The sequence below is a fragment of the Myxine glutinosa genome, chromosome 10, assembly GCF_964187855.1.
Source record: "Myxine glutinosa chromosome 10, kmMyxGlut1.1, whole genome shotgun sequence".
NCBI lineage: Eukaryota > Metazoa > Chordata > Myxini > Myxiniformes > Myxinidae > Myxine > Myxine glutinosa.
In genome coordinates, this window is record NC_136270.1 from 28,445,044 (window position 1) to 28,459,305 (window position 14,262).

Here is a 14,262-nt window from a genome sequence, read left to right on the forward strand (position 1 = left end):
GTTATCAGGAAGTTTAAGGGCCATGGCACTGTAGCTAACCTCCCTGGACGTGGCCGCAAGAGAAAACTTGATCAAAGATTGCAGCGAAGGATTGTTTGAATGGTGGAGAAATAACCTCGATCAACTGCCAAACAGATTCAAGCTGACCTTCAGACACAAGGTATGACAGTTTCAACTCGCACCATCCGTCGCCAACTCGATGAAAGGGGGTTCTATGGTAGGAGACCGAGGAGGACCCCACTGCTGAGAGAGAGACATAAGAAAGCCTGACTGGAGTTTGCCAAAACACACCTGAACAAGCCAAAATCCTTCTGGGAGATTGTCCTGTGGACAGGTGAGACCAAATTAGAGCTTTTTCGAAAAACACATCATCTCTATGTTACAGAAAACAAAATGAAGCCTTCAAAGAAAATAACACCTTCCCTTCAGTCAAACATGGAGGAGGTTCAGTGATGTTTTGGGGTTGCTGTGCTACCTTCAGTTCAGTGATGGCTGCACTGGGTGCCTTGAATGTGTGCATGGCATAATGAAATCAGGAGATTACCAAGGCATTTTGGAGCGCAATCTTCAACCCAGTGTCAGAAGGCTGGGTCTCCGTCGAAGGTCATGGGTCTTGCAGCAGGACAATGACCCTAAACACACTTCAAAAAGCACCCAGGAATGGTTCAAGACAAAACGCTGGACTGTTCTGAAGTGGCCAGCAATGAGTCCAGATCTAAATCCCATTGAACACCTGCGCGGAGATCTGAAAACAGCAGTTGGGAGAAGGCACCCTTCAAATCTGGGAGAACTGGAGCAGTTTGCACAAGAAGAGTGGGCCAAACTGCCCGTAGATAGGTGTAGGAAGCTCATTCATGGCTATAGGAAGTGCTTGACTGCAGTTATTTTGTCCAAAGGCTGTGTGTGCTACCAAATATTAAGTCTCGGGTGTCAATAATTTTGTCAATGCCATTTATTTTTCTTTTCTGATTTTCAAGGATATATTAAGTTCTGCATCAAAAACAAACATTCTATAATATTAACAGTGAAATAAAGAATTGTGGAGACCAAATACTTTTGTCAATTTCAACTTATTTTTCGAGAAAATTGTAAGTTATTTGAAAAAAGTGCAAGGGTGCCAATATTTTTGGCTACGACTGTATAAAACACCTGGCCACACCAACGGACACCAATCAATCATGCTAAGCCTCAGTTTGTTAGGTTAAACTTCCCTTTAATTTATCATGCAATTAAAATATACCAGAAACATGCTATATCACCGAATATAGTTATTTTTACCCCATGCGTGTAAAGAGAAAAGCGGGATTAATCTATTGGGGTCATTTCTGTCTGACTGTCGACGAACGTCCGTTTATGATCGAGGGAACAACCTGATTTCAATTGAATGTTATATTTTGAACACAAATCGGAACATGAATCGGAACACACACCTGCAGTTTCGCAGTACTTTAGCTCTGAATTTGTCCCAATCACACATGCGCAAAAAGGAGTGAGATAATATTTTTACTCTGCCTGTCTGGTGGTGAAACAAAATTGAAAATCATTGGAAACGGGAAACTTCCTGTTTTCATTCCAAACAGGAAACGTTTTTATCGATGCCATGAAGGACGCAAACAACAAGCACAAAGAAGTAATGTGATGTGTTAAATTAGGTGGTGAAAAAGACGCTGCATCAACGGCTGTAAAATTCCAAAAAACATTTTTCTACGACTTTTGAAATCTTGATTTTATTTAAATAGAATTATATATTTGAGCAATGTACAACACAAATCACCTTTTTAGCACTTTCAAAAAATCCTTCCGTTACTTGGATAAAATATTATGGCATTTTGTGTCATCTCAAGCAATCAAATTTGCTGCTCGCAGGCTCCGCCCATGTACTTTTTTTCTCAAGACTGGACGAGGTAAGGTGTTCTATCAGCTCTAGTTTTTATGCCTCCGCCAACGAAGTCGCTGGGGTCATTATGTTTTGGGGTTGTCTGTCTGTCCGTGCATCCATCTGTGATAGGTTTTCATTACCGCGATAACTTGAGAACGGCTGAAGGGACCTAAGTCAAACTTGGTACAGGTATGTATAATCATGTCTCAAGATTAACTGATTGGATTTTGGAGTCACAAGGTCAAATGTCAGAGGCCATACTAAGGCGAATTTAACAGGAAAGGTTGCAGAATAGTCTAACCAGGTTCAAAAAAACGATTGTATTTTTTTACAGAAAACACGTTTATTTAATCAAAGTACATGTAAGAACTAGAAAATATATGAATTGGATCTTAAGCACCTTCCGATTTTTTTTTCTGTTGAATTATATTACAGATGGTCATAATGAATGAATGAATGAATGATCGTTTTAAGGCCATTTTCCCCGCTGGAGTGGGGGTTAGCCTTGCGGGCCCCATGACAATCATGGTTCCCTGTTTGAGGCAATGTTTTTATGGCCGGATGCCCTTCCTGACGCCAACCCTCAGTCGCCTCTTACGACACGCAGGGATACGGTGTACCTATTCTAAATCGGGGTACACACCGGGTCATAAAAGCTGGAAAATGAAGTGGGCATCCTTTTTTTTCAATTATATCCTCAAATATTGTTAAATGTTCTTAACTGATACTACTATACTTGTATTTGTAAGTACATATATACTATGCATGTATAAATGCTCTACATACAGGTGTGTCTCATACGTGTAAATCCTAAATGTGCCTCTGTGCATTGCGAGCTTTCAGCACGTCTCTTTCTTACGGCAGTGAGAATTTGTGGTGCCCCTCCATTTGCAGCAGCCCAAATAATGCATAGATCCGGTCAACACATTCTATGGAACTATGTCTCGGCCATTACAACGTCTTGGCCATCGGTACTTTGAACTGTCAATCTTCTCCAGAAATGTCGGAGTGATGTGTGTGCTCCCTGCACTCTTGCATGTACATGCCATCTGGAGAATCAGACCAATATAGAAGGTATCATTGTAGAATATCGCATAATACTGGTCAGATTCAGCTCTGCAATCAGACAAAGACAAACACATAATTTTCAGATGGCTGATACAACTTCAACATGATATTTAAAGTGATCTAGGTGCAATACATCATGCTATTTGAAGCCAAAGGCACATTATTATCGATCGCTAAAATGAGTCTGAATCAATTAAGTGATTTGTTTTAAGCTCACCTATTGGAGGATGATTGTTGCTTGCTCAAGTTCTGTGGTACCTCTAGGACCATGTCTGTGTGAGGAAGTAGGGGATCCTCAGCACTGTTGTGCAAGGCATATGGCTCTTCTGGGACTGTGTCTGCACCATCAGTTGGCTCTTCTGGAAAGAGTGAAGAAATAATGAAGGATTTAAGATATGGGGATGCATGTGATGTGAACACATGGTGAAAGCAAACCTGCCTGTATTCTGCACCATTCATGTAATTATCTAGTGTTGGTTACTTACCATCAAGCCCTTGAGCATGGTCATCCATGTCGTCCTGAATGGCAGGAGTAATCATCCACATCAGATCCTGGGTCAGGGACAGGTCCTGAAATGATATAATTCACATTATTCAAGAGATTCTGATTCTGAGGGCCTTTCACTCTCTCACCACAAACATGTTAGCGGTGTTTCTGTCTTTTACCGACTCCTCTCCGGCCTAGCTCCCCCCCAGCTCTGTCTGTGCTCTGTCCCCCAAATATTCCTGCAGGACACACAAGATCTGCCAGCAACCCTCTTCTGGTGAAACTACCAAAATCAAGACCCTTCTGCTCACCTTCACTCTTTCATTCCTCTTTTCTCCCGTCTCTGGAACAAACTCCCTCTCTCTCTTCAATCCCACTCCTCCCTCCAGGTCTTTAAAACAGCTGTTCACCGCCATCTCTTATCTTCCCCCATCCAAAACCTTGATCTTTTCTACCCACGTTAAAACACCCCAAATCCACCTTTTTCAAATACCGTTTTCTCTACTGAGAGTCCTTGTAGTGTCCATCTTGTTACCTCCACCACCCAAGGTGGGTGGAGGTTATGTTTTCACCCGTCTGTCTGTCTGTTTGTTACTTGAGATTTTTCAAGTATATTGGTTGGTCTTGTGCGTTATTCTGTCTGTCTGTCTGTTTCTTTGTTTGTATGTCTGTATCTCAGTTGCCGAAAGGTCACAATTTTCAACCGATCTTCACGAAAGTTCACTAAGTTGTAGAGGTCGTCACAATTGAGAAGCCTATTGATTTTAAGGTCAAAGGTCATCTGGAGGTCAAATTTCTAAAATTGACATTTTAAATCCGATTGACTTGAAAATTGAACAGCATTAATTTGTATATTGAGTCACTACATTTGTAAACCAACGATGTATGAGGTCAAGAGGTCAACTCTATCAACGGTCAAAAGGTCAACTCAAGGTCAAACTTCCAAAATCATCAATTTTCATCTGAAAAACCATCAATTTTCATCCGATTGACTTGAAAATTTAACAGCATTTGCATAGTGCCTTACTGAATTGGGAAACTTTTTTGAGGTCAAAAGGTCAAAGATCAACTCCAGGTCAAACTTCCAAAATCATCAATTTTCATCTAAAAATCGTCACTTTTCATCCTATTTCATCTTTTCATCCTATCACTTTCACTTTTCATCATCACTTTTCTTTTCGTCCCATGTCATCAATTTTCATCTAAAAATTGTCACTTTTCATCCTATTGACCTGAGCTTTAATCAAGATCGTCAATTTTGATCTTGATGAAATTGACAATTTGCTGGATCAAATGCAACCTTTTTTCATGGGGGGGGGGGGGGGGGGGGGTTGTCGGTTGGATTTTGCAAGTATCTTGCTCTGCATTACGTCTTCTTGTTACTTGCTGGAAAAGATTCCGGCAAGTATGTTGGTTGGTTGGTTTGGCCTCCATTATGACGTCATAATTCGATAATCCGACAAGTACAAAACTTCATCCAATCAAGATGCAATTTCTTGAGCGCCATGTCGGCATAAACTGGTGGAGGAAAAAAATAATGATGACGTCAACGGTCACGTGGTTCGGCCGCCATCTTGGAAAAACCGAAAAAATTTGCACCTCTATATCTCCGAAAGTGCTGAATAGAAAGAATTGAGACATGGCTCATTGTAAAGAACTCTCCATGGGGAATAAAATATGTTAATGATGATGTCATAGTTGCCTCCATTATGACGTTATCATTCGACAAGTACAAAACGTCATCTGATCAAGATGAAATTTCTTGTGCATAATCTAGGAATAAATTCGTTTCGAAAACAAATAATGATGACGTCGTCATTCACGTGGTTCGGCCGCCATCTTGGAAAAACCGAAAAACCTTGCACCTCTATATCTCCGAAAGTGCTGAATAGAAAGAATTGAGACATGGCTCATTGTAAAGAACTCTCCATGGGGAATAAAATATGTTAATGATGATGTCATAGGTGCCTCCATTATGACATCATAATTTGACAAGTACAAAACTTCATCCGATCAAGATGAAATTTCTTGAGCATAATCTAGGAATAAATTCGTTTAGAAAACAAATAATGATGCCGTCATCGGTCACGTGGTTCGGCCGCCATATTTGTCCAAAATGGCCGATTAAAAAAAAGTACATTCCGGCAAGTCCTCGGTCTCTGACCGATTTTTCATTTGTTTGTTTGTTTGTCTGTCTGTGAACAAGATATCTAAAAAAATTGTTGATGTATTCAGACGAAATTTGGCAGAGAGGTTGTGTATATGACACGGACAAAATGATTAGACTTTGGTGAAGATCCGGATTCGGATCCGGCTTGTATAATTTTTTAAAAGTGATTCTTTACCAATTTGAGATGGGGCCAAAAATGATAAATAGCACGATATCTCGAAAAGTTGTGGACGGATTTGGGCGAAACTTGGTGTAGAGGTTGGGTGTGTGACAAGGACGAATCGATTCGTTTTTGGTGAAGATCTGAATATAGATTTGGATACGATAATTATTTAACTTTTTAAGTGATTCTTCACCATTGGGAGATGGGGCCAAAAATGATATGCTCTCTACTCAGTGCCGTTCTAGTTTATCATATGTACCCTGCCCCAGCCCTCTCCCTTCACAGATCTCCTGATGTTCCTGCTCCCTACTGCTGTTGTGTTTTCCCCTCTCTTCCCCTCTTGTCTCCCGCTCCCTTTATTATATGTTCTATGTGTTAGCTCTTACACGAGCCTTGACTTAATACTTTCTTTCTTTTTGGACCCTCTGAGCTTCTTGATGGCCTTCCATTTTGCTCGCCTCTGGAACATAACTTTTCCTTTTGTGTGTCCGTTCATTGGCTTGATATGCAGTATACTTGGTCGTTTCTTTGTTCTTTTCGTGCTCGCACATATTGTGTGGTTCTGCTTGTGGATCTGGAAGAGGAAGACGAAGCTGGAGCGCTTCGTCTTCTAAGCTTCTCCCAGTCGAATTCAATCACAATGTTTCTCATTGTCCGTCATCGATAACCTGAAAATATACAAGACAAAATAATCTCCAAAATTATGTGGAACTTTTTGCCGCATCTGCGGCGATGCGTTTTCTTGATTTCATTACCTAATTGAAATGACATGGTAAAGACAGCACTCCATAAAGACATGTTGACTGCTTGTGCCTTATATGGGAAATAATTAAAAACCAAAGAATGAAAATAAGTCCATTAATTAAAAAATATGAACTCGTTTTTAATCAGTAAAATGTCAAGTAAATGCACCAAGCATTTACATACTTTTATCACAATGGGGAATACATTTAATTTGTGAGACATTCTCAATTTCAAATAAATATCCTACCTTAAAGCCCCTGCTGGAATTCTGCTAGAATTCAAAATGGCCGCTCGACTTTCTGGTCGTTTGTTTTCGTGAGTAGTGACACTAAAAGCCCTGACATTAATTTAATGGTAATGAATGACATTTTATAATTTTAACTGATGACATGAAGGCACATGGTATATGGTCTGTAAATTTTATTTTTTATAGTCCAGGTCCAATAATCTGTTCAGTTATGCATAAAAACCACATCGGACCATTAAAATACAGCAAACATAAGATTATACAAATTTTGACTAGCTTTAGTGTGCCGGTAAATATACGTTCAGGAAAGGACATGTTGTAAAAATGTGGATATGTCCGTGTTAGTTGTTAATTATAAGCCATACTCTGTAACCATCACTTGCGACATTTTTCCGTGAACCTTTCCCCCCCCCCTCTCCCCCTTAGGTAAAAATTGTTACCGGCCAACTTGTGAACTACTGATGGGATTTTACACAAACTTGGTATAAGTATATATATTATTACTAGTGAGGTACCCGTGCTATGCACAGGTGGGGAGCCGAAAGCAAACAAACAATGTGGAAACGGTGAATGCTAAACTATGAAACCAATAAATTCACATTATTTTGGCACCTTCAGTCACACGTGAAACATGGACAGCAGGTTTGAATTAGATCCCTTTAGCCATTCTCAGGTTATAGACCTATTACAGACTTTGACCTTTAACCGTTGACCTCTTGAACCCAAATTCTAATGATTTAATCTTTACATCATTATACATACCTGTACCAAATTTGAATTAGATAACTTCAGCCGTTCTCAACCTATTACAGATTTGACCTTTGACCTTTGACCCCAAAATATAATCACTTAATCTTTACAATATTATACATATCTGTACCAAGTTTGTATTAGATCATTTCAGCCGATCTCAAGTTAGACCTATTGCAGATTTGACCTTTGACCCCAAAAGCTAATCACTTAATGTTTACATCATTATACATGCCTGTACAAAGTTTGAATTAGATCATTTCAGCCGTTCTAAAGTTATAGACCTATTACAGATTTGACCTTTGATCTCTTGACCCCAAAATATAATCTGTTCATTTTTACGTCACTCTACATCATTTTACCAAATTTAGTCAGAATCCCATCACTGGTTCACAAGTTATCACGGTAACAGTATTTTTTTTACCTAACATGACCTCTGACCTTTGACCTCGTGGCCCCAAAATCTAATCAGTTCATAGTTACCTCATTATACATACCTGTGCCAAGTTTGAATAAGATCCCTTTAGCCGTTCTCAAGTTATCGAGGTAACAAAAACCTATCACGGACGGATGGACGGCTGGGCGGACGGACGGGCGGACAGCCAGATCGACAACCTGAAAACATAATGCCTCTGGCGACTTCGTTGGCGGAGGCATAAAAATAAACTTTTACCAACATTTGTGGCATAAACAAATATTTAAATCCGGAAGTGGTGTAGTTCCGTACGTTTGGGTGAATACAATTACGAATTCAAAATCATAATTGTATTCATTCAATTCCAAACGTCATTCCAATCATAAATCGATACGTTAACAAAATACTGTGTCAAATGACTATTGTATTGAGATATTATCAAACCAGCTCATTGCCGTCATCTGTCCACTTCCAGATTCGCGGCAGATTCGTATCGAGTTGATTTCAAAATTATAATTTTATTGAGGAATTTTTGAAACCTCCTACCTACCTTACAACATCCGCTGGGACCCCAAAACTTTCCACAGGAGGTTTGGCATGGCTAGCCCCAAAACTGAGGGAGTAGTGTTACGGATTCGTCACTTCCGTTGTGGTGGTTTTCATCCACTGTAAACATTTTTGATTCCATGTACTATTATTGGTTTCAAAAGGTTTATTGTTTATGAACTGTTTTCAAAAGGTGAAAAAGTTAAGAGTTAAAAAGAAACAGGAAACCGGATCAGGAACCGGACGACGACGAAGAAGAAAGAAGGTGGAGCGAGTGGAGTCGGACAAGAAGTATAGTTGCTTTGAGGTCTGAGCGAACGTTGACGAACGAGAGTCACGGGTGAACTTTGGGTTTCCCGGGAAAGGGATTCCTGCGACAGAGTTGTTGTCGCTGTGACAGATCAACCTGCGTGTCAGGTTTTGCGGTGGATTCTGAAGAGAATCATCATCATCATCGTCGTGCCATTACGACACGAGACCGGGCCGTCGGCCATTTTGACTCGCGTGCTTTGTGCATTGCGCAAGGTCTTTGCTTCGCTTATGCCGTTCTCACTGCATTCAGACGTATCTGGTGTGTGTGTGTGTGTGTGCGCAACGTGGCTTTTTTTTTTTTTTTTTTTTGTATACAAGATCGAGGATCGTGAAAGAGCGAACATTAATCACACAGAAAGACAAACCGACACATAAAACATATAACATCGGGAGCGGTAGACAAGATGGGGAGAGAGGGGGAAGGACACAAACACAACATTTGAGAGCAGGGACCGAGAGACATGGAGACATCGAGAGATCTGAGAGAGGGCGAGGGCTTTGGGGGGGGGGGGGGGGGCATGGGAAGGGGGCGGTGGGAGAGGTATAAAACATATGGACACTGCCAGGACTTCCAGGAAAGAAGTTGGAATTTCAAACAAGGTGGATCTGGGGTGAATTAGCGGGGGTAGAAAAGATCAAGGTTTTGGATGGGGGAAGATAAGAGATGGTGGTGAACAGCTGTTTTAAAGACCTGGAGGGAGGAGTGGGATTGAAGGGAGTGAGGGAGTTTGTTCCAGAGGCGGGAGAAAAGAGGAATGAAAGAGTGAAGGTGAGCAGAGAGCCGAGATTTCGGCAGTTTAACCATCAGAGGGTTGCTGGCAGATCTTGTGCGACCTGTAGGAATATTTGGGGGACAGAGCACAGAGAGAGCTGGGGGTGCAAGGCCGGAGAGGAGTCGGTAGAAGACAGAAAGACCACCGACCTGCCTGCGGTGAGTGAGTGAAAGGCCCTCAGAGATAGCTTCATCGCGGGAGATTCCAATAATTCTGAAAATTTTGGTTTCAACAGCGTGAAGCCGAGCTAGGTGTGAGGCAGGAGCACCGGCCCATAGGGGAGAACAGTATTCCATTGAGCTGCGGATGAAAGCCTTGTATGTGGTGAGGAGCTCAGGTGTGCCGAGGAAGGACTTCGCACGACGGAGGATGCCCAGTCGGCGACTGGCTTTGGAGGCCAGCTTGGAAATGTGGTTTTCCCAAGAAAGATCATGGCAGATAGTGAGACCCAAAATCTTGAGCGACAGAACTTCTTGGAGATGATTGTTAAGAAAGTAGATGGGAGGGTTGTCCAGTCGATCTTTTCAGAGAGACATAGTAAGAGTGTGAGATTTGTCAGGATTGAAAGACATGTTCCACTTGTTTGACCAGTCTGTGATTTTGTCCAGGTCTTCAGAGAGTGAGGAGGCAGCAGACTGCCGATCTGAGGGAAGAGGAATGGAGCGGCAGAGAGTGGAGTCATCAGCAAAGAGATAGAGAGGATTTTCGAGAGAGTCAGAGAGATCATTGATGAAGACCAGAAAAAGCACGGGGCCCAGAACACTGCCTTGGGGAACTCCAGCCTGAACAGGAAGAGGAGATGAGAGAAACCCATTCAGGGCCACACGTTGATGACGACTAGAGAGGAAGTCCGCCAGCCATGCGTGGAGATTTCCATGGATACCAAAGGAGGAGAGTTTGGTGAGCAGAGCGGGGTGCCAGACCGTGTCGAAGGCACGTGATATGTCGAGGGAGACGGCTCTAATTTCCTGTTTGGCATTGAGGACCTCCATCCATTGTTGAGACAGCAGAAGCAGCATGTCCAGAGTAGAGTGACCTGGTCTGAAACCAAATTGATGATCAGAGATCAAGCCATTGGAGAAGAGGAAAGATTTCATATCCGAAGCAATGATGGATTCCATGACTTTGCTGATAATTGGGAGAAGGCTGATTGGTCTGTAGTTGCTAGGATCTGTTTTTGCACCTTTTTTGTGCAAAGCGGTGATGTTGGCTGATTTCCAAGCAGATGGCAGTTGACCTTGAGCAAAAGAGAGGGTGAAGAGAACAGAGAGAGGGTGAGATAGAGCAGCAGAGCAGGATTTTAGGACCCGTGGGCTGATGCCGTCGGGTCCAGTTGCAGAATCAGAGTTACAAATTAATCTTTTGAAGATTAATTTGCGGTTCGCCGACTGTGAGCTGTGGAACGTCCATACCCGAAGGTGTGATTTCCCAGTCGCCTGGAGGGTGCCTTTGGGTTTCCCAGTCGCCTGGAGGGCGCCTTTGCACAGCTTTGGCAGCAGGACTGTAACTGCCAACCCAACGGGACTCTGGTCTCGATTGGACATTGATCGGACGATCGCTGGAGCGCATCCACTTTGGCTTGAAGCCGGGAATTAGACATTGGGAATATTCTTCTTTCCGCTCACTTGGAGCACAGTGAGTTATATATTACGAAACTGATGGTACCATCATAGGACATATTGATTGTACTTTTGATTACTATTATTGTTGTACTGTTATTCTTGTGTGATCTTAATACAATATTTGTTTGTGAGTAACTATTTGTGTGGCTTCTCCATTGATCTTTGACATACAGAATAACACATTTTTCTGCCGTGACTCCTCTCGGGGCTCGGAGGTACACCGTGACCAGGGGGTCGGGGAGGAGCACGTAACAGTAGTTTGGGGATGGATAGACGGATAGACACTCCTGTTTTATGATATAGATACAAAGATCAACTGATTAGATTTCTGCATCAAGAGGTCAAAGCTGAAAGTCAGTTTCTGTAATACGTTTTTGTTACCACGATAACGTAATAACGGCTGAAGGGAACTCAGTCAAACTTGGTACAAGTATGTATAATGATGTAAAGATAAATGGATCACATTATGAGGTCAAAGGTCAGAGGGCCCATTAGGTAAAAAATTCTGTTACTGCGCTAACTTGTGAACCAGTGATGGGATTTCGACCAAACTTGGTACAAGTATATTATGATGAAAAGATGAACTGATTCGATTTTGGCATCAAAGGTCAAAGGTCATGTCAGGTAAAAATGTGATACTTGAGAACAGCTAAAGGGATTTAAATCAAACTTGGTACAAGTGTGTATAATGATGTAATAATGTGGATGGAGGCATATTGTTCGACATCCCCGGTGTCGAAGAGTGGCGTTCTAGTTGACAATGTTCTCCCAGGAGAAAGCCAAAGTTGTTGCAAACAAAATATGCTACCTTTTGTATTTCCTGTTGTGCAGGTCAATGAGGCTTGCACAACATTGGTGTGCACGTAAAGAATGGGTTCATCTCATCACAACTCCCCTTTCATCTCTCATGAGAGATTCTGGAGCTTGCTGTGGCCTTGGTCTTGCTCAGCACATGTTCGGCGCTCTCAGGCCCACCCGGGGAGGCCCTCTTCTACATGCAGCCTGTGCAGTGCTCATCCTGTTGGCTTTGCATCTTCTCGATAGCCTCAAGATCCCTAGTGATCCCTTGTTGCTCTTTTATGCATTTATATTCCTGAAAAACACTGCTCTACCCATGGTTGTTATGGGAATATTCCATTTTTTCATTTGAGCCTTTGAGGCCCCAAAGGTGAGCTGCTACAAACAGTTTTTAACTTTATCTGAATTTCAACGTTGTGCAGTTTTTCTGACTTGTATTTCAACGAACGAATTGCGTTTTCGAACATGTTGCACATTTTGGGTGGCCATGTGACTGTTGGTCAAACCGTGATTTGAAGCGATAGCAAGAAAGCAACTCTGGTTGGGTTGTGGGATGCTTTTTCATTAACACAAGATTACTTGCTGAGATGTAAACTAGGCTATCCAATACAAGCTTTGAAAGGGAAAGTGGAGGAGTAGGGGTGGGGGGAGGAGGCAGAGTGGAAGGGGGAGAGAGATTCCAAATGCAAGTTTCCATGTGCAAGTTCTATTACACTCCCATTGAACAAAGATCAGTATCAGCTTCAGACATTTTATTGAAAGCTACCGTTAAATAACAAATGAAAAGTGTGCAGACTTGAAAGATTATTTTTGTGCACAATTTTGCCATCTCGATGCAAGATAGGCCACTTTATTTCTCAGGTGCCCAAATTGCAAAATATGGTTTGTTCTTGCATTTTGGTGGCCGTCCCACTGTGCTCGTCAGGCTTTCGTTATCCATATAAACCTATTGGCGTTGTTCATGTCTTTAGCAGATATATTGAGTTTTTCATGCGTTGAAGACTTTTCGAAATCGGAAATAAAAGAGAAAATGTTGGATTATAAAAGTAAAAATGAAACAAAATAAGTTGTATTTACTCATACTTTTCTTCTCTTCTTCATACAATTTTGCTGATTCCGTTTTTGTTCCATTCCAATTTTTAAGGTTTCCCAGGGCGTTTCAGCAGCATTTAATACACGTTGGTGAAAGAACCGAGGGGTTTTGAGGCAGGGGACTCGGTAGGTTGAGGTAATATTTATTTTGCTTTTGAGGACCACCCAAGTGGAATGCCTCAAATAAATAAGTTTTTTGCACTATTTGTGTGTTGGAACATCTGTGTTATGAGGTTGGACCTGCATTTGTTCTTGAATGTAAAAGCACCACAAAGGTTATATTTAAGAACGTGACCGAATTTTTGTTGCACTGTTACTAAACTCACTATATTTGTTGTTGAGCGCCTCGCCTCAAATGTGTGTTCCTAATAAACAACTTCTTGGGAGATGTATCTTGCCGGATGATGCAGCTGGTGACTTTGAATGTCCGTACACCAAAGAAGGTTGCTTGGCTCTGAATACAAATCGACATGTGACTTGAATTTGCAGATGCAGTCGTAAAGCCCCTATCATCATCACTAAGAACTTACTCGCATGAAAATGTATGGATTTTTGTAACAAAGGGTTTATTTCTATATTACTTGGCAAAAAGTTTTTTTTTTGATAAATATGTTGATCACTCCGGTGTGTGTGTGTGTGTGTGTGTGTGTGTGTGTGTGTGTGTGTGTGTGTGTGTGTGTGTGTGTGTGTGTGTGTGTGTGTGTGTGTGTGTGTGTGTGTGTGTGTGTGTGTGTGTGTGTGTGTGTGTGTGTGTGTGTGTGTGTGTGTGTGTGTGTGTGTGTGTGTGTGTGTGTCCGCTCACTTATACTTGCCTACAGGTCACAATTTTAAACCGATCTTCATGAAACTTCACCAAATGGTAGATTTCGTGGTCCGACAAAATCATATATATTTTTGAGGTCAAAAGGTCAACATAGGCCAAAGCTCAACCACTTTTTCTCAAATTTCTAAAATCTTCTTTTCATCCAATTGACTTGAAATTTGAATTGGATTAACATATCAGTTAACTGAATTCAACCAATAACTATTTTTGAGGTAAACTTAGGCCAAAAGGTCAACATAGGCCAAAAGATCAACATAGGCCAAAAGGTCAACAACCATTTCAAATTTCGAAAATCCTCAATTTTCATCTGATTGACTTGAAATTTGAATCCGATTAACATATCAGCTAAATGAATCCCCCTCCTCCCCCCTAA

At 41.6% G+C, this 14,262-nt stretch overlaps 1 protein-coding gene across 2 annotated transcripts in view; it reads left to right on the forward strand.

Moving 5' to 3' along the window:
• Nucleotides 1–13,458, forward strand: part of G6PC3 (glucose-6-phosphatase catalytic subunit 3) — a 36,897-nt gene extending 23,439 nt beyond the window's left edge. For both annotated transcript variants that reach the window (XM_068127219.2, XM_078785494.1), the window contains exon 6: nucleotides 12,008–13,458. In XM_068127219.2, the coding sequence (XP_067983320.1) occupies nucleotides 12,008–12,326 (319 nt within the window). In that variant the 3' untranslated portion in view covers nucleotides 12,327–13,458. The remainder of the gene's footprint in view (nucleotides 1–12,007) is intronic.
• Nucleotides 13,459–14,262: the final 804 nt, after the last annotated feature.